The sequence below is a fragment of the Megalobrama amblycephala genome, linkage group LG10 (assembly GCF_018812025.1).
Source record: "Megalobrama amblycephala isolate DHTTF-2021 linkage group LG10, ASM1881202v1, whole genome shotgun sequence".
NCBI classification, from domain to species: Eukaryota; Metazoa; Chordata; class Actinopteri; order Cypriniformes; family Xenocyprididae; genus Megalobrama; species Megalobrama amblycephala.
The window spans coordinates 31,248,597-31,272,646 of NC_063053.1; the positions used below are offsets into that span (position 1 = coordinate 31,248,597).

Consider the following 24,050-nt stretch of genomic DNA (forward strand, 5'->3'; position numbering starts at 1 on the left):
ACAATGACCTGAAAAGTTGTTTTTTTTTCTCAGTCAAAATTTTCTTTTTCCAACTTGTTAAAACAAAAGAAAAAAAAATCGAATTTATAATTTTATATTCAAAACCCTAGCATTTTGAATGGTGTAACTTAAATGCCTCTGATTGGCCACAGTATTTATGAAATCATCAGTGATTGGCTACATTGCTCAGCGCTGCAACAACACCTTCTCTCTCCACACTCTCCAGACTGGAAACACAAATACACACTGACGCGTCACATTTGCTAAATTTTTGTGCTGTTTTGTACCCTCTAGCACCCCTGTAGAACCGGGTCTGATCGGGTCAGTCGCACTGGAGCTTCTAAACACTTTTTCACAGTCGCACTGTAGAGCCCTGCCATTGGTAACGAGGTTTATTGTAAAACTTTTTTTTCCTCAGTCGTTCAGAACAAAAGTGGCAGACATGTTACGTACTTGTTCAGATGACATTTTCTGGTGAAACTTCTTATTTTGAACAAACTTCCAAGACGTGAATCAGTAATTGTGAAGTAAGTGAAGATCCACACTGGTGCGGTGACTGACAGCCACACAAACACCTCAAAACATTAGATTCGTCCGCGCTGAGGAGCCGTGCCGACGCACAACCCATGTGAGGAAGATCATTCCACAAATAACTGCAATTGCAGGTTTCAAACAGAGATGGAGACAAAGAGGCAAACTTACAGACTGCAGCTTTAATAATTAATCAGCATATTTACCAGAATGTGAAATGAATTCTGAACATTTTCTCTTTTCATGTGTAGGAGTTTGTGAGCATTAATGTGTTAAAGGAATAATGATGGGATTTTCTTTGACTGTTTTCTTCATGTTGTTTCTCTCGCTGTTGGAGAATTTCTCCTAGTTTTCTCTTGAATCCTAATGGAAAGCCACTGGTAACTGATTTCTCTGTGCTTCTCTCAGGCGTCACTCCTCCTAAAGTGAGCGTCCTGCCGCCCTCCAGCGCAGAGATCTCCTCTCTGAACACAGCGACACTGGTGTGTGTGGCCAACAAGGGCTTCCCGTCAGACTGGAGCCTGAGCTGAAGGTGGACGGGAGCAGCAGGTCTCAGGAGAGCAGCGCTGGGCTCCTGGAGAAGGACGGTCTGTACAGCTGGAGCAGCAGCCTGACTCTCTCTGAGGAGGAGTGGATGAAGAGCGTCTCGGTGAGCTGTGAGGCCACACGGAGCGGCCAGTCTGCGTCCACTGGAGACACTGTGAGGAGACAGCAGTGTTCAGAGTAGATCTGCTGACTATATGTGTGCTTTTACAGTCTTGATTTCATTACAGTTCAGTCAATAAAACATAATTGTAACATTATGTCCTTTTTTGTGTCATTTTTGTTTCGGCTCTTTCATTGGATCAGGGCTTTAGCTCATATTTTATAAATAAACTTCACTCAATGGAGCATGAAAACACCTGCAGATACATTGTAAAACTGAGTGGCTACTGGTAGCTTTCTTGGTTTATCTGAATTTGCCGGTTGATAACAAATCCACTACGGAGCGTCCGGTAAGAGACTTTCTGAGAGATGTTCAGGTATGCGGGAATAACCCATTTATTGTCACCACATTTATTGGCTGGTTTGCATGTATGTGTGTGTGGTTTTTCTACAAGATAAAAATATAAGAAAAATATATAAGTACAAATAACAGTGGTCACAATAAATATAATAACAGTACAATTTCTGCACAAAGAATACACTAAATACAGTAATTAAACAATCAAATAGGAAAACAAATGTGCCATTATATGGAAAGATGCGCTACTAGAAATGACTAATATCGAGCAGTTGAAATTCGACACCTCAGCGCGAGGATAAAGATGGAGCCGCTCTGTCTAAATTATTAGTGCGTATGCACCAGAAGAGTGCTCTAACTCTCAGAATTGAGCGATATATATTAAATATATATATTAAATACACCATATAATGATCAAATGGCACATAGAACTTGTCTTATAAACATAATAGTGATATATGTGAGGAAACTAGTATGCAAATATACATATGAACATCTTTACACGCTAGTTCGTCTTTGTCACTCACATACATAAACTTATAAACACTCGGGGCAGTTCAACATTCACAAACAATGTAGAAACAATATATATAAACAGACTGTTACTCACTTTATATGCACGCACACAACTTTAGCAAGGAATAAATCGCTACAGTACAAGCTAGCATCAGTCCGCTTTTCCGATCGATATGACTCAGCTCAGTGGGCGGGACCGCTGATCTGCACGTCCTGTACGGAGCGCTGATTGGCTCGCTGGATGGATGCTGCGTGTGAGTCAACTTCAGTGTATTGCAAGTGGAACTAAGGCACGTGAATATAACCTGAGTGTGGCCTTTTTTACATACATGATGAAACGAGATCTGCTCAATTCTCAGAGGAACACAATCACAAATGTGACGCAAATGAGTTTAACTCCACTCAATTTCTCTGTTTGACTTGATATTCTGAGCCATATATATATGAAATAAAATAAAATGATATGATGTCAAGAGGATTGGAGCAATAATTAAATTAATAAGGGAAAAAAGGAGTTGATTTCCTGCCTTCAGAGACTGACTATAGCGTGAACCAATAACATTTCAGTGCGGCTGTGAAGGATCATTTCATTGGTTGATCTTCAGAACGAACATGCAGCCTCTTCATTGGGACAGAGCCATCAAATATGCTTGTTTCTTTCCTGAATGATTCAGTGTTTTGAACAAATCAGTTGATTAATAATTGATTGATTCACTCATAAAGTCAGTCTCTTGTCTCCATCTACTGGCGTAACGATGTAACTTGCAGAAAGAGTCTGTAAATCACCAGCACTAATGCTGCAGGTAAACACATCTGTCGTGTCCATGATGGAGGATCTGTTTCTGTCACAAGACTCGACTATGAACATCAGGACTTCTGAAATGAACTAAAATGGACATAAAGGTGGAGATGGAGTGATGGAGGGACGCAGGAAGAATATTCTCACTGGAGTGACGTAAGCTGCTGTTTATATATGCTGCTCTTGTGTTATGATTGACAGCTGAAGATGAATGAACATAAATGCTTCTGTTTACAACTACATTTGCTGAAGTTTGTGATTGTGTTCAGTTTACAGTGATCTAAAGAAACCTTTCTGAGAGAATCTCTTTATGATTTAGTGTGTCTGTTGTTGAGTGTGTGTGAAAGTGTGTGAAAGTGTGTGAGCAGCTGCAGTATCAGTTCAGTCACTGTGACTCTGACTGACGGAGGTTTTTGTACGACTCTTTATCACTGTGTGAACACATATTTACTGTTGATTTCATGGAAACTCTGACAGTAATAATGTCCAGCATCTTCAGTCTGGACTCCACTGATGGTCAGAGTGAAATCACTGTTAGATCCACTGCCACTGAATCTAGATGGAGTTCCTGACTGGAGGGTGTTTGTATAATAAATCAGGAGTTTAGGAGCTTCTCCAGGTTTCTGTAAGTACCAGGCTAAACAGTATATCCCCAAAAGACTGTACACATCTCTGCTGGTTTTACAGTTGATGTTCACAGTTTGTCCTGGTTGAGCTGCTGTCATTGAGGGACTCTGAGTGACGGTGATCTGTCCTCTACACTCTGAAACACACAACAAGAAGAAAATCAACTCAAAACTTTGACAATATACTTGAAGAAATGAATTGATCTCAAACTTGTGCTCCACAAACCTTGAGCAAACGCTGTGAGAGTCCAGATGAAGATGATGATGAAGGTCATGTTGATGAAGATTGTTGTGTGTGTCAGTGATGAAGTGTTAAACTCACAGCACTATAAACACTCTCAGAGCACTGAAGCATCTGATCAATATGCAAACACACTCCAGATCATTTACCTGAAGACAGCAGAAACACTGTTTTGTCATTTAGTATCTTTGCTAATAAATTTCTATTGATCATTTTCAGAAACAGACACTCCTGATTTACTTCATGTTATTTTGGGTGGATCTTCTCCCTCTAAACACTGTTTTAATGATCAGTTTCATTCAGACTTTGATGCTGAGAGCATTTAATACCTGTGCTGCAGATTTGATATCATCATGATACTGTAGAACAGGTCAAAGGTCATCCAATAGAGAATGACCATCTCAATCTGGCAAAAGATTTCATTATAAAGCCGTTAATTAGATTTGGCAGAATTTAAATCACACGTTTTGTAAATTTGATAAATGTTTTTGACTGATTATAAAATTTCCTCCATGCAATAACAAGTATTTCTTTAAAAGATGAATATTTAGTGTGTGTTTTCAGCTCAATCATGTTGATGTTGAGAAGAGCTGCTGTTGAGTCTCATATCAGTGTGTGTGAGTGTCGTTCGTCTCTTTCTCTGCTGGAGTTTGTGTTCATTTGAGTGTGACGGAGGTTTTTGTACGACGCTTTCACTAGAATGAAGCACTGTGGTACACTTTCGGTGGAGGAACTAAACTGACCATCAGTAAGTCTCTAAAATTCTCTAAAAATCTTTATATATAATTGTTTTGTTTTTAGATTGTTCAAACAAGCATTTTGCAACAAGGTTTTAAAAATTATAAAATAGTTTGAAAAAAATTAACTGCAATATTTCATGGTGAATTTAATAGTTTCATAGTTTCTATAAATTTGTCTGCTGTTTCACAATTACATGTTCATATTCAGTGATATTTCATGATATTTATTTTTTTTTCATTGCAAGGCATATTTTATGTTGCTTTTATAATATTTATTTCTTTTTACAAAAGTAATTTCAGATATTATAATAACTAACATTGTTTGTTTTTTAATATATTGATTGTGATGTTTTCTGACATTTTCAATTATTTCTTAAAATACATAATTGTGTCCATAATTTTTGGTAAATTTAATAATTCAGAAATGTTGTAATGCATGAAACAAAAGTTTGATGATACGGACAAAATAATTCAGTTTTGTAGACGTCATCATCAGACAAAGAGAAAGATTTGAAAAATTCATAATTTGAACTTACATTTGCTGATAATTATGATTGTGAGTGTCTTAAGTTAATAATGAAATGATCATGTAAATTTGTTTTCTACATATAAATCATCAGTTTGTGGAGTTTTTAAAATCAGTTTGAGATTAAACTGAACCTTATTCAGAAAAGATGAAATGACTGTAATATTTGCTGTATATCATGTCTGCTTCAGAGAACTGATTTATATTTATTCATATATCTTATACTTCATATATTTAGTATCAGTGAATATTTTATTTGAACTGAGAATATTGAAATTTAAATGCAGGATCATTACTATGTGGTTTATGAAAGAAAGCAGTGATGTGGAATTTCTGTAAAGATGAAATGATTGTGATTTTTCCTCCATTACTGTGTGTGACATCTGACTAATTGATGATCTAAAGACGTTGGTGTTGTTTGTGTGTGTTTGTGCAGCTGGTCCCGCAGTGAAGCCCTCCGTGTCTCTGCTGCCGCCCTCTTCTCTGCAGATCTCTGGAGACTCAGCCGCACTGCTCTGCCTGCTCAGCTCTTACTCTCCACAGGGGGCGACGGTGAGCTGGACGCTGGACGGGTCAGAGGTCACCGAGGGGGTTCAGACCAGCGCAGAGAGCGAGCGGGACGGACGCTACAGCCGCAGCAGCGTCCTGAGCCTCAGCAAAGCACGCTGGGAAGGCGCGGATCGCTTCGTCTGCAGAGTAAGACATGACGGAGCTGATCACGAGGCCTCGTTCCTCAAGAGCTCCCAGTGCTGATGTTTCTCCGGTCCAGACGAGGCGTATCTGAGCGTCCGGCAGGATTCACAGCAGTCACGTGATTTACAGCTCAATACTGAAGCAGTCTTTCAATGTGCTGCCATTGCTGTTCATTCAATAAAGCTTCTGAACGCGTTACATTTGTGTCCGACTGCATCATTGATCAGTGTGTCATTCATTCAAAGTCCTGCACTAAAGTTTCAGCTGCTTTTGATTGATTGTAATAGTTGAGAACAGCTGCATTTAGCAGGAAATGTCAAATGAAGCTCTTGGGGTTTGAACATGGTCACTGGAGACGGAGCTGCTCTATTCTGAGAGGATCACAATCACTAAACCTGCCAATGCAAATGTGATTTTCAGCTCAAACTCACAGTTTCACTCTTTGATTGGTTCAACGCTCTCAACTGGAACACTTTCACTTCTGCTCATGAGAAATGAGTTATGAGTAATACATTTAGAAACAGCTTTAGATGAAGGAGCTGCTTGAAAAACATCTGCATGTTACTGATACACCATGACTTTAGTGTAGTTTAATGTACAAAAACAAAACAACATATGATGCCATTATTGTTAGTTTGATTTCATATTAATTTACACACTCTGTTTTCTCTGATTCTGAGCATATTTGAGTCAAACCCGTCTGTCACAGGACAGATCACAGTCTAATAGAGCTGATTTCAGTCATAAGTCAGTTTTGAGCACATGTGTAGTTCCTGTGTTTGTCCTCTGTGTGTCAGTAGTGTGTGAAAGTGTGTGAAAGTGTGTGAGCAGCTGCAGTATCAGTTCAGTCACTGTGACTCTGACTGACGGAGGTTTTTGTACGACTCTTTATCACTGTGTGAACACATAGTCACCCTCACAATCACCATCAGAATCTGTTCTGCAATGGAAACTCTGACAGTAATAATGTCCAGCATCTTCAGTCTGGACTCCACTGATGGTCAGAGTGAAATCACTGTTAGATCCACTGCCACTGAATCTAGATGGAGTTCCTGACTGGAGGGTGCTTGCTAAATAAACCAGGAGTTTAGGAGCTTCTCCGGGTTTCTGTAAGTACCAGGCTAAATAATGTCCCAAAGAACTATAATAATACACATCTGTGCTGGTTTTACAGTTGATGTTCACAGTTTGTCCTGGTTGAGCTGCTGTCATTGAGGGACTCTGAGTGACGGTGATCTGTCCTCTACACTCTGAAACACACAACAAGAAGAAAATCAACTCAAAACTTTGACAATATACTTGAAGAAATGAATTGATATCAAACTTGTGCTCCACAAACCTTGAGCAAACGCTGTGAGAGTCCAGATGAAGATGATGATGAAGGTCATGTTGATGAAGATTGTTGTGTGTGTCAGTGATGAAGTGTTAAACTCACAGCACTATAAACACTCTCAGAGCACTGAAGCATCTGATCAATATGCAAATGAACTCATTCTGTATTTAAATGAGGCTCTAAATGAAGGTTCAGGAGGAGCTCGTTCATTTCATCCTGTCAATCACACAATCAAATATATCAAATCATCAAGATTCTGAAATAAGTTCATACACAGCAAAATCCCCAGAGTTAAATCAACTCTACTCAGATAACATATGGTCCCTCTCTATATAGAGTTAAAGTAACACTGAAGCAGAGTTAAAGTTAATGAGATAATTAAGTGATTAATTAAGTGATGATTGAGCATTAGTGATGAACACCTGCTGTTAACAAGCAGAACCACTGAAGAGAAACACAAGAACTAAAAATGACTTCCAGCCACAGCCTTAGATGAAATCAACTGAAGATAAAAGACATTAAATCTCTCAAGATCTGATTAAACAACTCCACAAACAGCACATTATCTCATTAACTTTAACTCTGCTTCAGTGATATTTTAACTCTATGTAGAGAGGGACCATATGTTCTCTGAGCAGAGTTGATTTAACTCTGGGGATTCTGCTGTGTAGATGACGTTTTTATTAATATTTATGTGCTATTCTCATTTCATTACTGTACCATTTTATTATTATTTGAATTGAGTTTGCTTCATAAATGATGAACCTTGCAACATTAAAACGTTGCTCTCATATTTTCTTCCCTATTGTTGTGATATATATCCTAGTGAAATTAATAAATGTAGGGCGGGGCTTGATTTTGTCTGTGGGGAATTGATTGGATGGTTGTGGTTTGCTATTGGTGGATCTCATGTGAGTGACAGGTTGCCCCATTCTCCTTTCAGAGAACAGATGTCGCTGCATGTAGATTACAAGGCACATGAAGTTAAAAAATAATGATTTGCAATCATAAATCTTTTATAATCAATATCATAGTATTCCATAAAAAAACATAAATTGTCCATTTTGATTTCATGGTGACTAAATGCAACAGAATCTGTGAGTTTTTGAAAACTTGCAATGGAAGTTCGGAAGGCAAGAGAGGAGCTCCAGTAATGTGTAAAAAATAGGGAGGAGGGAAAAATTCAGGAGGCTGAACGAGCTTCATGCTGGATATGGAGTAAGAGAGAGGAAGAAAGCTGGAAGCCAGGAGTAGATGGGCAGTGATTTGGCCACCACTGCCGACCCACCAACTGGAGAGTGTTGTGGTTAAGGGTCGAAACACTCAAGGAAGGTTGGGTACCACCTGGTGACATCTGCTGCTGGCAGAAAGCTATGGTTACTAAACTGGTAACTGAAGAAAGCACCGAACATGGCATGAAATTTCCAACCTTGACTGGAGAGCAGTACTAAAACATAATACGTTATATATATATATATGTATATATTAAAAATAAATAAATAAATAAAAATAACGAGTGCAAAGCCGCTATATTGATGAATGGAATTGCATTTGTCTGAATTGTCTTAGCAAAGATGTTTTTATAAATAAACAATTACACCTGTTCCAGAAGTGGTCAAATGAGCAGCAGGAAAACTGAGAATTCATTCTTATATAAAGATATAATGAATATGAAATGTCAGTATTATGTGTTATTTTATTAAATTGTTGTTACAATTATCTTGTTTTGTTTGCTTTATGAAGGTCGCCAGCAAGATCAGAGCACAGATTTGATCTGAAATTCAGGCTGCAGGCTCCAAAGGTGGACCCTGACCCAACCTATTCACTTTTCCAAATAGTTCAGTTTGCATACAGTGGTGTGCAGTGAAGACAATGAAGGCAGATCAAAACATTGTTGAATATCAAGTGTCCCCATCTAAGCAAGCCAGAAGCAACAGCGGCAAGGAACCACAGCTCCCCCAAAAGGCCTCTCCAAGCATCAGATTCAAACACTCTAGTCGCTGGCCATCAGAGGCTTTAAAGATCTATATCCTATCTAATCCAATCGCTTCCATGTTAATGAAGCTCAGCAAACCCTTTCCAGCCAAATTCTTCAGCTTCAGCTTGTTCTCTCGCTCAATCCTACAAGCTCACCATATCCACCGCAATTCACACCATCAATCCACTAAAATAGTCTCGCTGCAGCAGCATCTGCTCACCTGATTCCGCAGGAGCCCACTCTGCTGCGAGAGCCCTCCCGGTCAGTTTCCATCTTTTCTCCTCCTTTGTCCGGCGAGGCTTACCCATCCTATGCCATGAGTGTTGATCTCCCATTGGATGCAGCGAGAGCCCTCCCGGTCAGTTTCCATCTTTTTAACTTTTTCCATCCAGTGAGGCTTACCCATCCGACACATTGAGTCTTGATCTCCCGTCGGATGCAGCGAGAGCCCTCCTGATCAGTTTCCATCTTTTCTCATTCTTTGTCCGGCGAGGCTTACCCGTCCAATGCCACGAGTATTGATCTCCTGTCAGATGCAGCGAGAGCCCTCCCGGTCAGTTTCCATCTTTTTAAATTTTTTTCCGTCCAGTGAGGCTTACCCATCCGACAGAGTGAGTCTTGATCTCCCTGTCAGCTTCCATCTTGCTATCCTTCTCTGTCCGGCGAGGCTTACCCGTCTGATGCCACAAGCATTGCTTTCCTGGAGCCTTGGTCTCCCATCTGATGCCGCGAGAGCCTCCCAGTCAGTGCTTCTTTCCTCGTCTGGCGAGGCTTACCCGTCCGAGGCCTTGAGCATTGGTCTCCTGGAGCCTTGGTCTCCCGTCGGATGCCGCGAGAGTCGCCCGGTCGAGCCTCTGCTCTTTACTTTACCCCTGTGTGCTAGTGAGGTTTACCCATCCGATGCCATGAGCATTAGTCTCCTGGAGCCTTGGTCTCCCATCGGATGCTGCGAGAGCTCTCCTGGCCAGGCATTCCAATTTCTTTCATCCCGCCATCAGCCAATGGAACCCACTCACCTGTTGCCGGGGGCCGCTCCCGGCAGAAGCTGAGTGGGCCCCTTTTGGCTGGTCATTCCTAAACCATGTTGCCCCTTGTCTTTCGGTTGGTAGGGCTCACCCGTTTGACACTGAGCATTGGTCTCCTGTCGGACGTAACCAGAGCCCTCCCGATCAGCCGCTCCAAATCACGTGCTCCCCGTCAATTGGTCGGGAGGGCCCGTCTACCTGGCGATGCACGATCCCATCAGAGGCAGCCCTCTCCCTGGACAGCATGCCAAATACGCATAACTTTACTCTATTTAATTATATGGATATGTGAACTCGTGAAACGAGATAAATGTCAGACCGGGTCTCATCTTACTGGATGTTGAATGAAAATGTAATATGATGTTCCTGAAACATTCTTTCAATCATTCAAACACCTTCTGAACAAGCACTGAAAGAAAGAGAAATAAAAACACAAACTACAACTTTCTTCAGCAACAGCCTTAGATGAAAAAAAAAACAAAAAAACAATGCTGTTTGTGAAATTGTTTAATCAGATCTTCAGAGATTTGATGTGTTTTTTTATCTTCAATTGATTTCATCTAAGGCTGTGGCTGAAGAAAGTTTGTGTTCTTATTTCTCTTTCTTTGAGTGTTTGTTCACAGCAGGTGTTTGAACGATTGAAAGAATGTTAAATTGTTAATCAAAATTAAGTTTAAAGAACATTTGAGGAACATCATACCTTTTAAAACAAGTTCCTCTAACATCAAGAAAACTGGACATGTTTTACATTCCCAGAACCAACACTGAATATTTGGAGAACGTTCTTATAACAAAAATCTGTTAGTTCGGGAGACTCTCTCTATGCAAACGCTTCAGGAGTGACAGGTTTATGTTAGTATAATGTGCTGTTTTCGTTGAGACTTTAAACATTTCACTAATTCATATGATAATATGATCATATTTTGATTTAAAGCAACATCAGACAAGTTGTTTCCCCCCTGAATATCAGACCAGAAATGGAGTATTTACTGCAGACATTCTCTTCAGTTTTGTGTTTAGACATTCAGAATCCTCATTGCCAATTTTGTCTTGTGCAGATGAAATTAGACAAGGAAAATGTGATGACGTAAGATACTGATTTTAATAGTCTCATACAACAGCACAACCATATCCCTTATTAAAATAAACCATAGTTTTATTACAGTAAAAGTGTAGTAAAGTCCAATAAAAGCTTTAATTGACACCAGACCCAGAAAACGATAGGATTTAGTGGGGATCTATGACGTCAAAGGGCAGCAAGCACCGCCTCTGCAGAAGAAGATCAACGCCTACTTCATCACTGCCTGTTTAGCCCCGCCCACCGATTTGCGCATGACATGCAATAAGCAGACTAAGTAACATAGGTCTACGTGGAGCTAAACCAGATCGAGCTTCCAAACAATAAACATGCCGTTGAGGATTACAAAATATTGTGCAGTGCCTGGACTCGACAGTAATGCAACAACATGTCAGAAACTGTGTTCATTCTAATGCCTGATCTGATATTAATGATTCATGTACAGTCAGATGATCTTTGTCTGTGTGTCAGTAAATCAAACCAGTGACTAAATGTCAACCTGCATTGTTTCTCTTAGTAAGATGAAAATAATCTGTTATTTAACGGCGATTAAATTATATAAAGAAAGCAATCAATGAAAGCTCCCTTTGCAATCGTAGGAGCAGCACGAGTTTATCAGTGACTGACACACAAAACTCCCGTTTAATTCAATGAATCTCTTAGTTATATTGCATTTGCACTGTTAGTGAAGATGAAAGCATTTGTTAGTGTACAGATTACTGCTTTCATGCGCTCAACATTTTCTGTGATCGGCTACAATGTTCATCTCTGCAACCTTTCATGCCACGATCTTAATATAATGCCATAGATCTAAATGTAATGCAACACTTTTCACGATTAGTTAACCTTGAGAGCTGTAATAGTAAAAACACGTTAAATGGAAAGATGTTAGCCAATCACAGCAGTGGGCATTTACACTGAACACTTTACAGTCTCATAGCAGACACGCCCCTTAAAACGGAGCGTTCAAACCAGAGGGCTAAAATCAGGGTAGGAAAAATGCCTTTTATTTATAAATTATGACAATTTTGGATGCAAAAAGCATACTAACATTATAAGTGCGCCGCAGGAAATATTATAAAACAATAAACCAACGCAGTTCATGACCCCTTTAAAGTGCTCTATTTTCATGCACTAATTTTGTACTTAATATACTAAAAATTCTTCTTTAGTACTTCTTAAGATAATCTTAAGAACATCTAAGGGTACTCAACTGTGATATTTTGAGACAGCATGTATAAACAATACACAATATAAACTAAAATGTGCTTTTAACATACTATCTCTGTATTAAAAAATGTATTTAGTTGAAGACTTGTAGTACACTTGAACCCATAGTGTATCCTTTTCTGTGTACTTTATGTTTCAGGTCTTTCATTGGATCAGGGCTTTAGCTCATATTTCATAAATAAACTTCACTCAGTGGAGCATGAAAACACCTGCAGATACATGATGAAACGAGAACATGTGGCCAAATTATGAACCTCACAGATATAGTGTTAGATTGATTTAATAAGATAAAATTATAGTTTAAAGTTTTTAGTATGTGAAAAACTTAATGAATGCTATATATTTAATATCCATGAAAATGTTCACTGTTGAGTGTGTGTGAAAGTGTGTGAAAGTGTGTGAGCAGCTGCAGTATCAGTTCAGTCACTGTGACTCTGACTGACGGAGGTTTTTGTACGACTCTTTATCACTGTGTGAACACATCACCACTGTGGCGACTCTGACAGTAATAATGTCCAGCATCTTCAGTCTGGACTCCACTGATGGTCAGAGTGAAATCACTGTTAGATCCACTGCCACTGAATCTAGATGGAGTTCCTGACTGGAGGTAGCCTGACTACGTCAGACTTCCTACTTCCGCTCAATTTCATTTCGCTTCTGTACTCAGTCTGAGACAGCGTCAGAGCTTTCTGTTTACCACCGGTCTGGAAACAGCCGGGCCAATCAACGAACAGAGGGCGGGCTGAGAGCCGTGACGTAGATGCTAAGCGCCGAGTTTTACATTGTAGGTTAGAGAAATCGAAAACCGAAACGACCGCGGAAATGGGAAACGAGACACGGGATGCAATTCGCTCTGTTATGGAGAACATTCAACTCTTTTTCAAACTGAAGCCAGAACAAGAAGAGTGTTTGATAAACATTTTAAATGGAGGTGATGTTGTGGCCCTACTCCCGACTGGTTTTGGGAAAAGTTTAACAGGGCTCTCAAGTTTTGAAGACAGGCAAGAGTGACAAGTTGTCATTGTTTGTGTCAAACAAGTTGTGAATTTGTTGTAACATTAAAACAGGAGATCATGACTTACTCTGTGCTCAAAGTGATGCTCAGAGCTCCAGTGGTTTCCTCTGTGGGTGAACGAGGATGATGGTGAACAATTCCAGGATATGCTTTTTTTTTTCATTGGTTGTTGCGTTAAATCTTACCCAGATACAATAGTGCTATTTTCTGATTGGCTATTGTGTAGCCTCTTTCTTTTTTTTTGATTGGCTGATAAGTGGCAGGTTCGAGACGCGCTTGATTCCTGCCCGGTTCCAGAGAGAGAGCGGCGCGGCCAGATACATTTTGGGCGCTGCGGCTTATTAAATATATGATAAATAGTTTTTCTGCGTGAGAAATACAATGTGTGGCGGGAGTGCGTGACAAAAGACCGAAATGAGTGACTGTCACGCTCAATGCGTGACACTTGAGAGCCCTGGTTTAATTTATCAATTGTTACCGTGTATGCGTAGATTAACTTCGCATAATCTGCAAAAGTCGTTTACAGCCATGTTCACTCCGGTATTTCGCTCGCATCATCATGTGTTTACAACAGGTTTACAGTGGAAGTTCAATTATAGATTTGAGTTCGATGCATGATGTCTGTGCTTCGATGCGGCTGTACAGGCACATAACATACGTCATAACTAAACGTATCTGATTGGCTTACGGGTAACCAATGATTTTAAACTTCAGACAAGCGCCCCCTAGCGAGAGAGAAAACACTTCTCTATTATGCCATTCCAGACTCTGTCTACGAAGCAAAGTGAAGTAGCAGAGTCTGGTATTACCAGGCTAGACTGGAGGCGGTTTGTGTAATAAATCACGAGTTTAGGAGCTTCTCCAGGTTTCTGTAAGTACCAGCTCACACAGGGTGTCGAGCCACAGGATGCAGCAGCAGTACTGAGTTTACAGCTCATCTCAACAGTTTCTCCTGGTTTAACAGTTTTCACTGCAGGAGTCTGAGTCACTGTGATCTGAGCTCTACAGCCTGAAAAACGAATAAATTATTAGTCTGTAAAGTATATATTATTTGACATATTTTTAAGATATGTTAGGATTATATAATTTAAATGATTTATATTAGATAAATACTGTTCACCTTGTAGTATAAAGCAGTATAAGAGAGTCCAGATGAAGATGATGATGAAGGTCATGTTGATGAAGATTGTTGTGTGTGTCAGTGATGAAGTGTTAAACTCACAGCACTATAAACACTCTCAGAGCACTGAAGCATCTGATCAATATGCAAATTAACTCATTCTGTATTTAAATTTAGGACCAATTTAAATTATGAAGATTAAATTTCAAATCTATATTATCATTATCTAAGCATCATCAGCTCGACTGTAATTCGACTGCAGGTACGAGACCACAGGTGATCACAGCTGTACTGATGACAGAAACCCTTCAACAGTTTTATTCATGTTATCTTGCACTACATCACTGTGCCACTAGAGGGCGGTGTGAACAGACAGACACACTGATGAACAGGATCGGACAGAGATTAAAAAGGACAGTTAATACAGTGATGAATTATTCAATGGGGCTCCTGTGTGTGTAACTGTATCGACTGCAAAAGTGACAAACAGTATTTTAGTTCTGGCCTAAAGTCATTGTTTGAGCCAAAGAGTACAAGCCCTGCAAAGTTTACTTAACAGGTTATATGGCCAACATAACACAAACACTTGGCCTTTGGATAGCTTCAATGCACATAATAAGTTAACATAATATGTTTAGCATGTAGCTTGAATTGTCTTTGGGATCCTTTACAGCTCAGAAACATCAATCCAGAAACACTTTCTATAGCTGTGAGAAACAAACGTGTATAAAACACATCAGGGGTTGAATACAGGTGGAGTTTATTCTGTAGGAAGAACATCATCAGACCTTCTCTGAGACTTTCTGAACTGTGTCATGTCAGATAACGTGATCACATCATTGAACCAAAACACACACATATTCCCTTACATGCAGGGGGCGCAGGTGAGCTGGACGCTGGAGGGGTCAGAGGTCACAGAGAAGGTTCAGACCAGTGCAGAGTTTCATGTACAAAAACAAAACAACCTACTGTATGGTACCATTATTGATTGTTTGATTTGATATCAGTTTACTCTCTCAGTTTTCTCTGATTTTAGTTGAGTCAAACCCGTCTGTCACAGATCAGATCACAGTCTAAGGGTCAGATTTACTAACAGCTAGCGCAAGTGCAAACCCTCTTTTGGCGTTAAAACACTACTGTCAGGATTTACTAAAGACATGCAGTGGAAAATTAGAGCTGAAAAGTGTGAGCAGTTATTTTTGTACCTGACATTATTGCACATGCATTTGTAGGAGTTTCCCTTTCAGACATTTATGAGAGGAGAATATTTAAATGAATCACGCAAGGTGATTTACTAAGGTTTGTGTTAGTCAATTTACTGGTATTTGCACCATTATTTACTGCCCCAAAAACATGTCCTAAACTAAACGATAAATGGCGCTGCTCTTGGTTGATTGTGTTGGTCATTATGGAAATGATCCGGCTGTGTTCTTTCATTTGAGCGTCTAAAGTAGATTCAGTGCAGAACTTTACACTCACATCAGCACTTTTTTTGGAATTGTGCTCTAACTGTAATTTGTCTTGTTTAGTGAATCTGTTCTAATAGAGCTGATTTCACTCATAAATCAGTTTTGAGCACATGTGTAGTTCCTGTGTTTGTCCTCTGTGTGTCAGTAGTGTGTGAAAGTGTGTGAAAGTGTGTGAGCAGCTGCAGTATCAGTTCAGTCACTGTGACTCTGACTGACGGAGGTTTTTGTACGACTCTTTATCACTGTGTGAACACACCACCACTGTGATAACTCTGACAGTAATAATGTCCAGCATCTTCAGTCTGGACTCCACTGATGGTCAGAGTGAATTCCTTTCCAGATGATTTACTGCCACTGAATCTAGATGGAGTTCCTGACTGGCGGCTGTTTGTATAATAAATCAGAAGTTTTGGAGCTTCTCCAGGTTTCTGTAAGTACCAGCTCAGACCGGGTTGTCCATTACTATAACAGCAGTTCACATCACTGCTAGTTTTACAGGTCACAGTGACTGATTGTCCAGTTTGAGAGAGCAGCTCTGAGGGAGTTTGAGTCACTGTCACCTGACCAACAGATTCTGACAAGAGAGAAAGATTAGAAATCACAAACACTTTTACAACCATATATCTTCACAACACATAAAAATAACAAGTAAATAATGTATGTAATCTATACTGACACAAACCTCGACATAATACTGCCAGCGTCCAGATCAATATGGTGCTGAAAGTCATTTTTGTTGGTTGTAGGTTCAGTTCTAGTGAAAAACAGTTGTTGATCATGTTTGATGTTTGACAGAGTTATAAACACATGCAGAGCACTGAAGCGTGTGTCGCTCATGTAAAACACTCTCTCTATGCAAACACTTCAGGAGTGACAGGTTTAAGATGGTTTAATGTGGTTTCATTGAGATTTCAAGTTCATGTTATAATCCTTTACTGATATAAAGCAACATCACATGAGCAAGATGTTGTTTATGAATATCAGACCAACATCAAGATTGTGAATGTGATATTGCTTTTGCCGTAAAACAGTTTAATAAACATGAAGCTATTATTGAGTAACTTACATTTTAGTAATTTTTAATTTTCACAGTTTCTTTGTCTGTTTTTATTCGGCCAACTGAAATATTTCCAATTGAAGTCACAGTAGAGTAAAGTGTCTAAAATGAATCAGTGCTTTGAATAAATCATTTGAGAATGATTCAATGGTTCATTCATGAAGACTGTCGCTGCAAATACTTCTTTACTATATAGTAGGCCATGTGAAAAACAGTATGCCAACATAGTATGCCCCAATTCATAGATTTTGAAAAAGAGTAGGTGAAAAATATGTGGACATACAATGGACATTTTACTATCCCATGAGGCCACGGGAGAGGACATGAATGGCACTGAAGCCAGAGATTGTATTATTATAGGGAGATACAGTAAGAGGGTCTCCACTGGAGAAAGCGTAACGACTGACTTAATCACATGTGGCACTTCTCAGCCTATCGTTCTGCAGCAAGTTCTTCTTTCCTGAATGAATCAGTGTTTTGAGCAAATTAGTTCAGGTAAAGATTCATTGACTCGCTCAAATCAGTCTCTTGTCTCCATCTACTGGCGTAACGATGTAACTTGCGGAAAGAGTTGCTGTAAAATCCAACAATAATGCTGCAGGTAAACACATGATGATAACTGCTTCTGTCACGAGACTCGAGATCTTGAGTACATCAAGACTTCTCTACTGGATTAAAATGGAGATAAAGTTGGAGAATGAGGACCCTGGAGGAATATTCTCATTGGAGTGATGTTAAGCAGATGATAATATATGAAGCTCTTGCGTAATGATTGACAGGTTCAGATGAACAAGCTTTCTGTTCATAGCATACAACATTCAGTTTACAGCTACACCTATAAAAGTTTTGTGATCATGTTTTTCTTGGCAGTGATCTATGGAAACCTTTCTTAGAGAATCTCTTTATGATTGTAGTATTTTGAGTGTGTGTGAAAGTGTGTGAAAGTGTGTGAGCAGCTGCAGTATCAGTTCAGTCACTGTGACTCTGACTGACGGAGGTTTTTGTACGACTCTTTATCACTGTGTGAACACCCAGTTACTGTTGATCCAGTGTCTACTCTGACAGTAATAATGTCCAGCATCTTCAGTCTGGACTCCACTGATGGTCAGTGTGAAATCTGTTCCATAATTTGCTCCATTTCCAGTGAATCTAGATGGAGTTCCTGACTGTCTTGATCTAATGTCATAAATGAGGAGTTTAGGAGCTTCTCCAGATTTCTGCAGATACCAGGCGAGACAGTCTCCACAACCCGCTGAACGATCTCCGATTCCTCTGCTAGTTTTACAGTTTATAGTAACTGTTTCTCCTGGTTGAACAGCTGCTGCTGAGGGAGTCTGAGTCACAGAAACTTGTCCTGTAATTCCTGTGAATGACATTTCATAAGATCATAATTACAACACTTATTAAAGTTAAAGTGTCCAGGACAAAATCTGTACTGAACATCGAACATGCATATAAATCACATTTTGAGTTATTAAAGAGTAAATGAACCTTGAACAGAAAGAATGAGAGTCCAGATACAGACGCTGATGATCATCATTCTGCTTGTTGATGGTTTAATTTCAGTTTGAATGAAGAAAAGCTCTGAGTGATGAAGTGTTAAACTCACAGCACTATAAACACTCTCAGAGCACTGAAGCATCTGATCAATATGCAAACACACTCCAGATCATTTACCTGAAGACAGCAGAAACACTGTTTTGTCATTTAGTATCTTTGCTAATAAATTTCTATTGATCATTTTCAGAAACAGACACTCCTGATTTACTTCATGTTATTTTGGGTGGATCTTCTCCCTCTAAACACTGTTTTAATGATCAGTTTCATTCAGACTTTGATGCTGAGAGCATTTAATACCTGTGCTGCAGATTTGATATCATCATGATACTGTAGAACAGGTCAAAGGTCATCCAATAGAGAATGACCATCTCAATCTGGCTGAAGATTTCATTATAAAGCAGTTTTTTCTTTTAAAGATGAATATTTAGTGTGTGTTTTCAGCTCAATCATGTTGATGTTGAGAAGAGCTGCTGTTGAGTCTCATATCAGTGTGTGTGAGTGTCGTTCGTCTCTTTCTCTGCTGGAGTTTGTGTTCATTTGAGTGTGACGGAGGTTTTTGTACGACGCTTTCACTAGAATGAAGCACTGTGGTACACTTTCGGTGGAGGAACTGAACTGGTGATCAGAAGTAAGTCTTTCTTAAATTATCTAAAAATGCATGATATTTTAATTAAATAGTTTTATTTATTATTTTTTTTCGATTATTTCAGAAAATATTTGTTAAAAAGATTATTCATTTATTAGAAAAAAATTTTTTTTGCAAAGTTTCTTTAATAATTGCAATATTGAATTATTATATAATTTACGTCATTTTTCATTTTATGTGAATTAACGGTATAAGGGTTATAATTAAGGGTTTTTAAAGTCATGACACCCAAGTTTAATAATACAGACAAAATAAATGTAATTGTGTAAGCATCATCATCAGACAAAGACAAATTTAATTTAAAAATCAATAGTTTAAACTATTAAGTTTAATGATGATTATGATTGTAAGTGTTTTAACAGAAGAATTAAAAAATGCATAATTGAAACTGCTGAAAATTATGATTTATTGTGAGTATCAACATATGAAGAATTTAAAAAATATATATAATACTGAAATGTAAATTTGTTTTTGTTTTTTTCAAATCTTATGAAGAAATCACAATATATTAATCATAGATTGAGATTAAAATGTTTTGTAACTTTTGAAAGAAATCCAATATTTATCTCATTCATTTCATTATTTATATAAATTTTAAAATTTCATATTGTTTCTAAATATAATTTTTAATTTTACATTAATAATTATTAATCTTATTATTGCTAACATTTCATTAATTTCATGTATTGACTGCAGTACTTTAAAATCTATTCAGTTATTTCTGATACATAATTTTGTCTGTAATTCTTGGTAAAATTAACAATTAAGAGTTTTTTTTAAATGCATGAAACAAACGTTTTATAATATGGACAAAATATAATTTTGTTGGGGTCATCAGACAAAAAGAAACATAGTTGAAGAGCATTTTGAAAATTAATCATTTAAACAACTTAAAATATCAAATTTGAATCTGATGTTTGAATAGCAGAATATTTTCGAAATGCAATTAATATTGAAAAGATCATTTAAATTTGTTCTCTTATAACGACATCACAATATAATCATTAATTTACTTGGACAATGTTTTTCAAAATCATTCTGGGGATCATTTAAAATTTAACTTATATTTGAAGTCAAATCATAATGTTCATGTGTGTTTGTGTGTGTTTGTGCAGCTGGTCCCGCAGTGAAGCCCTCCGTGTCTCTGCTGCCGCCCTCTTCTCTGCAGATCTCTGGAGACTCAGCCGCACTGCTCTGCCTGCTCAGCTCTTACTCTCCACAGGGGGCGACGGTGAGCTGGACGCTGGACGGGTCAGAGGTCAGCGAGGGGGTTCAGACCAGCGCAGAGAGCGAGCGGGACGGACGCTACAGCCGCAGCAGCGTCCTGAGCCTCAGCAAAGCACGCTGGGAAGGCGCGGATCGCTTCGTCTGCAGAGTAAGACATGACGGAGCTGATCACGAGGCCTCGTTCCTCAAGAGCTCCCAGTGCTGATGTTTCTCCGGCCCAGACGAGCCGTATCTGAGCGTCCGGCAGGATTCACAGCAGTCACGTGATTTACAGCTCAATACTGAAGCAGTCTTTCAATGTGCTGCCATTGCTGTTCATTCAATAAAGCTTCTGAACGCGTTACATTTGTGTCCGACTGCATCATTGATCAGTGTGTCGTTCATTCAAAGTCCTGCACTAAAGTTTCAGCTGCTTTTGATTGATTGTAATAGTTGAGAACAGCTGCATTTAGCAGGAAATGTCAAATGAAGCTCTTGGGGTTTGAACATGGTCACTGGAGACGGAGCTGCTCTATTCTGAGAGGATCACAATCACTAAACCTGCCAATGCAAATGTGATTTTCACCTCAAACTCACAGTTTCACTCTTTGATTGGTTCAACGCTCTCAACTGGAACACTTTCACTTCTGCTCATGAGAAATGAGTTATGAGTAATACATTTAGAAACAGCTTTAGATGAAGGAGCTGCTTGAAAAACATCTGCATGTTACTGATACACCATGACTTTAGTGTAGTTTAATGTACAAAAACAAAACAACATATGGTGTCATTATTGTTTTGTTTTGTTTTTGTTTTTTTTAGGAGTGCAAAACTTACAACATAGGGTGAACACAAAACACAACAACAAAACACAAAAACAACAATAAAACAGCAGTGATAGTAACAGCAATGAAAACTAAGCAGAAATTACAAATAATAGTAGTAATAGTAGAAGTATTTAAACAGTAATAGCATTGATAATAACAGTAATGATTATAATAATGATACTAAAGATGGTGATGATAAGTAGTAATATCAGTAACAATCATAGATAACATTGATAATAATAATAACAGAAGCGGTACTAATACTGAAGATGGTGATGAAAAAATTTGTGTTGACAGAAAAAGTAAAATCAATAATAATAATAATAATAACAATAACATTTGTATCAATAATAATGGCAACAGTGATAATTGTAATACTAAATATGGTAATGGTGATAATTTTGTATTGACAATACAACTGCAATAGTAGTAATATAATAACATTAATAACAACAATAAATAATAAAATAAATAATAATAATAATAATAACAACAACAATAGTAATTAAAAACATTAGTAATGCTAAAGATGGCGATGATGATGTTTTGCGATGACGGGACAGTGATATCAATAATAATAATAATAAAATGACAGTTATAATGAAAGCATGACATATACTTTAACACATACCACACCTCTCCTAGTTTCTGTGTCAGTGTGCTTTTTTTTTCTTTCTTTTTTTTCTCTTCTTTCTTTTTTCTTCTCATTCACAGTACAATTACTATTTGTAGGTATGCCTAAGCTGAGGTGGTGCATTAAAATCAGCATTTGGTGCATTAAAATCAGCATGTAATATATGTTAGGTGTTGGTTTCATTTGGTTATATTTTTATATTTTAGATATTTATATTATTATTCCCATTATTATTTTATTCATTTATTCATTTTTTAATTATTAAAGATATACATTATGTCACAGTCACATGGACTTTCAGTTTGTTTGTTTGCATTGTCACGTGTTCCTTTGTTCTGTTTCCCGCCACATTCCGTCACCATGGACACCCATTGGACCACGCCCCCTTGTTAACCTGTTTAGCTTGTTTGTGTCAGTGTATTTAAGTTCCTGTCTGTGTTCAGTTGTTTGTCGGGTCTCGTTTTGTATTTGGATATGTTTGGTGTATGCTCTACTCTGGATTCTGTGTTTCTCCCTGTGGATTATCTAGTAAAGACTTATTATACGTTACTCTTCCTCGTCGTGTGCTTTGTACACCAGCAAACGTAACACATTATACCATTACCGTCCTTATATCAAGCAAAACATCATCTCATCATAATTTCAGTACTGCTAAATGTTTCTGTAATATAACAACAATGTCAATAATAATTATAATAATGAAAATACTCACATTACTAAAACCTTGTATAAATATGTATAATAACAAATGATTAAACAGGATGAGTGTGTCAGATTTGTAATAGTTGAAGGAGGTCTGATCTGGAGTGTTGTGGTTCTGATATACAGTTGTAATGAGATGAAAAATATTCTAAAGAGATGTAGTCTATGAGCAAATTTTTCCAGTGCGTTATGTGAATAGTGTTTCTGGATTTCCAGTTCAAGATGGCGATGGTTAGGGCTACAAGAAGCATCCTTTTGTTTGTTATTTCCTGATTGAGAGTTGATAGATCGCCCAGTAGACAGAGGGAGGGGGATAATGGGATGTGGCAGCCTATGAGGCGGGATAGGGATTCAGTGACGTCTTTCCAAAAGTGTTTAATGGGTGGGCAGTGCCATGTGGCGTGGATATATGTGTCCGGGCAGTTTTGTGAGCAGTGTGAGCAAATTTCTGATGTGAATCCCATTTTAGACAGCCTTTCCCCAGTGTAGTGTGTTCTACTGTATGAGTTGAAGGTTGGCGTTTTTAGTCATGGAATAAATATTTTTACAAATTTGAGTCCAGAAGTCGGTATCAGGAGCAATCGAAAGGTCTTCTTCCCATTTAATTGTTGGTAAAGTTATGGTTTTATTTGAATTAGTTATAATTTTGTATATTTTGGAAAGTAATTTTTTCGGAGAGGATATATTAACTAAATCTGCTAATGCGGTAGGAAGGTGAAAATTGATAGTTCTATTGTTGATTTTGGAAAACACAGCTGATTTGAGTTGCAGATAATTCAAGAATTGATTGCTCCCGATACCGTACTCCTGGACTAAGTAGGAAAATGAAACGAAGTTGTTAGACTGAAAAATGTGATTTATATGTGTGATGCCCTTTTGTGCCCATTTATTGAAATTAAGTGTTTTTTTGTTACTTGTGAAATCAGGGTTGTTCCAGAGTGGGGTGAGTTTAGATGGGGCCTGATTGGAGTTTGTGATTTGATGATATTTCCAGCAGGCTGTCAGAGCAGAGGCTATTGTCAGTGCTTTGAAACATGGGTGGCGTTTAATGGACTGACTAAAGAATGGGATGTCTGATATGTGCAAGTTTTCGCAGAGTGATTGTTCTATGTCTAGCCATATAATGTCTGATTGAGTGGAGTGAATCCATTTATATATGTACTGAAGTTGGTTTGCTAGTGAGTAATGGTAAAAATGCGGTGCTTCTAATCCTCCTGAGGATTTGGGTTTTTGTAACGTGCTTAATTTTATCCGAGGTGGTTTATTTTTCCAGTAGAATCAGGTAATGATGGAGTCCAAAGATTTGAGAGAGGGTTGGGTTGGGATCATTGAGAATAAATAGTTTATTTTTGGAAGTACTGTCATTTTGATTATAGCTATTCTGCCCTGGATGGAAAGTGGTAAGTTGTGCCAGCGGTGAAGGTCGTCTTCTATTGTTTTCAGTAGAGGAGTGAAGTTGAGTCCAGTCAGCTCTGACAGCCTGGAGGAAACCCTA

At 38.3% G+C, this 24,050-nt stretch overlaps 2 long non-coding RNA genes, 1 pseudogene and 3 gene segments (V, D, J or C); 3 read left to right on the plus strand and 3 right to left on the minus strand.

Moving 5' to 3' along the window:
- Positions 1-836: 836 nt before the first annotated feature.
- On the plus strand, positions 837-3,276 carry LOC125276359 (annotated as a pseudogene).
- Positions 3,275-7,049, minus strand: LOC125277389. The segment is given in 2 exon segments: positions 3,275-3,612; positions 7,015-7,049. A coding segment is annotated over 1 exon segment (297 nt).
- On the plus strand, positions 3,722-5,873 carry LOC125277392. Its single transcript, XR_007186885.1, has 2 exons — positions 3,722-4,464; positions 5,419-5,873. It is a non-coding gene; the product is annotated as an uncharacterized LOC125277392 (long non-coding RNA).
- Positions 7,050-12,785: 5,736 nt separating the features above from the next.
- On the minus strand, positions 12,786-14,509 carry LOC125276360. The segment is given in 3 exon segments: positions 12,786-12,920; positions 14,144-14,343; positions 14,455-14,509. Coding segments are annotated over 3 exon segments (390 nt in total).
- A 1,653-nt stretch (positions 14,510-16,162) lies between these two features.
- Positions 16,163-16,776, minus strand: LOC125277361. The segment is given in 2 exon segments: positions 16,163-16,497; positions 16,606-16,776. Coding segments are annotated over 2 exon segments (432 nt in total).
- Positions 16,777-18,915: 2,139 nt separating this feature from the next.
- LOC125277399 lies at positions 18,916-20,756 on the plus strand. Its single transcript, XR_007186891.1, has 2 exons — positions 18,916-19,168; positions 20,302-20,756. It is a non-coding gene; the product is annotated as an uncharacterized LOC125277399 (long non-coding RNA).
- The last annotated feature ends 3,294 nt before the right edge of the window (positions 20,757-24,050 follow it).